This window comes from Portunus trituberculatus, chromosome 43, assembly GCF_017591435.1.
Source record: "Portunus trituberculatus isolate SZX2019 chromosome 43, ASM1759143v1, whole genome shotgun sequence".
In the NCBI taxonomy this organism is placed as follows: Eukaryota; Metazoa; Arthropoda; class Malacostraca; order Decapoda; family Portunidae; genus Portunus; species Portunus trituberculatus.
In genome coordinates, this window is record NC_059297.1 from 13876911 (window position 1) to 13879410 (window position 2500).

The 2500-nt window shown below is 33.2% G+C and overlaps 1 protein-coding gene and 1 long non-coding RNA gene across 2 annotated transcripts in view; one reads left to right on the plus strand and one right to left on the minus strand.

Moving 5' to 3' along the window:
- LOC123518437 overlaps positions 1–2500 on the minus strand; it is a 14280-nt gene that overhangs the window by 9647 nt on the left and 2133 nt on the right. The window lies entirely within an intron of this gene.
- The window catches only part of LOC123518436, a 7901-nt gene that overhangs the window by 4706 nt on the left and 695 nt on the right, over positions 1–2500 (plus strand). Inside the window, exons 6-7 of the mRNA XM_045279250.1 lie at positions 23–106; positions 677–2500. The exon at positions 677–2500 is cut by the window's right edge and continues 695 nt beyond it. Of these exons, the coding sequence (XP_045135185.1) occupies positions 23–106; positions 677–817 (225 nt within the window). The 3' untranslated portion in view covers positions 818–2500. The remainder of the gene's footprint in view (positions 1–22; positions 107–676) is intronic.

Genomic DNA, 2500 nt, shown 5'->3' on the forward strand with positions numbered 1-2500 from the left:
ATGATACTTTTTTGTCTTTCAGATTGGAGTAAGGCTGCATGTTCCAACCACAGTCAATAAGATGAGTGGTGAAGCCAGGCACCAATACTTTGCAAGGCTATTCCTAGTATGTTCCTTGCTCAGTGATGTAATGTTTCTTTACCTTGTTATAAGAAACTGCTGCCAGTATTGATCTATGTTTATATGATTGATATTGAGTATGCTTCCTAAAACTGCAGTTGTATAAGTCAAGTGTCTCTCTTCCAAGATGGTAAAGTTCTTAACAAAGTATTCATTCTTCTAAAATCAATTACACACTTAGTTTATAGTTATATCTAGAAGGGAAAGCAGTAACCAACCCTTAACTCCTTACAGTAGGAGATATCAATTGTTTCATATGACTTTTTGAAAAGGTTTTAACCAAAAGTACATGAGCATGGTAGTTTTGTACATATGAACAACATTGAGAGAATAGTAATATGAAGTGCACAACATGGAAAGTGTATCACTGCAGAAAATATATTAGAGAGAGAGAGAGAGAGAGAGAGAGAGAGAGAGAGAGAGAGAGAGAGAGAGAGAGAGAGAGAATTTTATTTTATTTATTTATTTATTCATTTATTTATTTTTTTTGTGTGTGTGTGTAATATGAGACATGAATGAAGGTGTATGAAGAAGCTAATGCTGATGTCTTTGGCAGGTGTTCCAGGGACTTCAGTGTGCCGGATACAAGTATATCCTGGGCCGCCCTATACGTTACTACAAGGGTGCAGTTCAGATACCAGAGATGAACAGAACATTCTACCCTGCTTATGAAGTTAATTGGGCAAAAATTCTTTAAAAGTATGTAATGATACAGGGTGTGGCAGAAGTATCTCTCATAATTTAAACTCTCACCCACATGTGGCTATAATAACCTTGTGCAAGTCCCAGTGATGTCTTTATTTAGCTAATAACTTAACATGTTTATAGATACCCTCATGTAATGATATGGTCTGAACTGGTGCACATTGTGATTTTGATAAACAAAGTTTTTAGAAAACAAACTTTTCAAACTCATTTCAAATGTTAGGTCAGAATGATGTTATTCTGAATAGAAAAACAATACTGCTGTGGGTTGCAAATTTTGCTTATTCACACAACCTGAGGGATGAAAGTGATCATCATCTGTGAGCAAAACAGTATTTAAATAAACATTCTGAATATCATCATCACATCATGACAAACGAACTTCCCATTTTCATTTATCGTATACATTTTCAAAGTAATAATCAATTTGTATGGATGAAACTTCTGCACTGTTCATTCAGGTGATTCCAAGGGAGAAGCATGTTTATCAGGTGAACATGTAGAAAATTGAACAACAGAAGGTCTCAACTCTAACATGTTCTGAAGTTTGAACATCTCATAAGTCTTCTAGGTGGTTTTCCTTAACAGCTAAGCCTATGGCTCTGAAATTTGCAATCCACAGCAATATTATTATTGTTTTTTCTCCTGCCTGGAATAGCATAATTCCAATCTAACATATAATGAAATGGAAAAGTACTCATATGTTACAATTACTGATTTACCATACATACTTTAAAAAAATGTTTTTACAGCAGAATCACAATTTGTACCAATGTAAACAATATTGCTAGATGAGTTATATGAAAAATAGAAAAATAAAAATGTTAAGGCATTAGATAAATGAAGACATTGGCACTATCACAATTTCATTAACAACACATAGGTTAAAGTTTAAAATATAGAAGGTATTTATGCCACACTCTGTATAAAGATTTGTTATAGATCATTATTTTTTGTAGAACTATAAATCTGCAACATCTTTTCCAAATAAGAATCTTGTTGCAAATAAAAGTGTTGGATATAATTAAGATGTATGTTGGATTGTAAAAAGAAATACAATTAAGAAAAAAAAAAGATGTTGATATGGTGATTGGAAGGAGCTACACATACTAGTGATTGGAAGGAGCTACACATACTAAAGTCTCCACACACTCTGCATGTGCATGAGCAGTCTTGCTTCTTGACTGGTTGGAGAAGTCTTGCTAACTTAACATAATCTAGCCAAGATAATGTGTTGCAATGAATGAGGCATTATCCAGTAATTTGGTACAGAATAGTTAGATTAGGTTTTGGATAAGTTAAGTTAAGCTAAAGGTTAGGTTAAGTTAGCTGATGAGATGGTGTTAGCCAATTATGAGATAAAATTGCTCTCACCTGCACTGTGCGCAATGAGTGAATGCAGCTCCTGCCATGGTGTTCTGTGGTAGTAAATATTTGATACATCTATGATGTAAAATAATGCATAATTTATTTAGAAATTTATTTTGCCATTGCTTTATTCATAATCCAAATTGCCTTACTATAAGAAATGCAGTACATTCATGGATTAGGTCTTATACTGATTCCTACTTTCTTCAGCCCTTTTAAAATATCTTTCCTAAAGCTATGATAGATTATTGAAGAGTCATTTCAGTTCACTATTTATGGTGTGACAACTGACAATAAGAGAATAAAA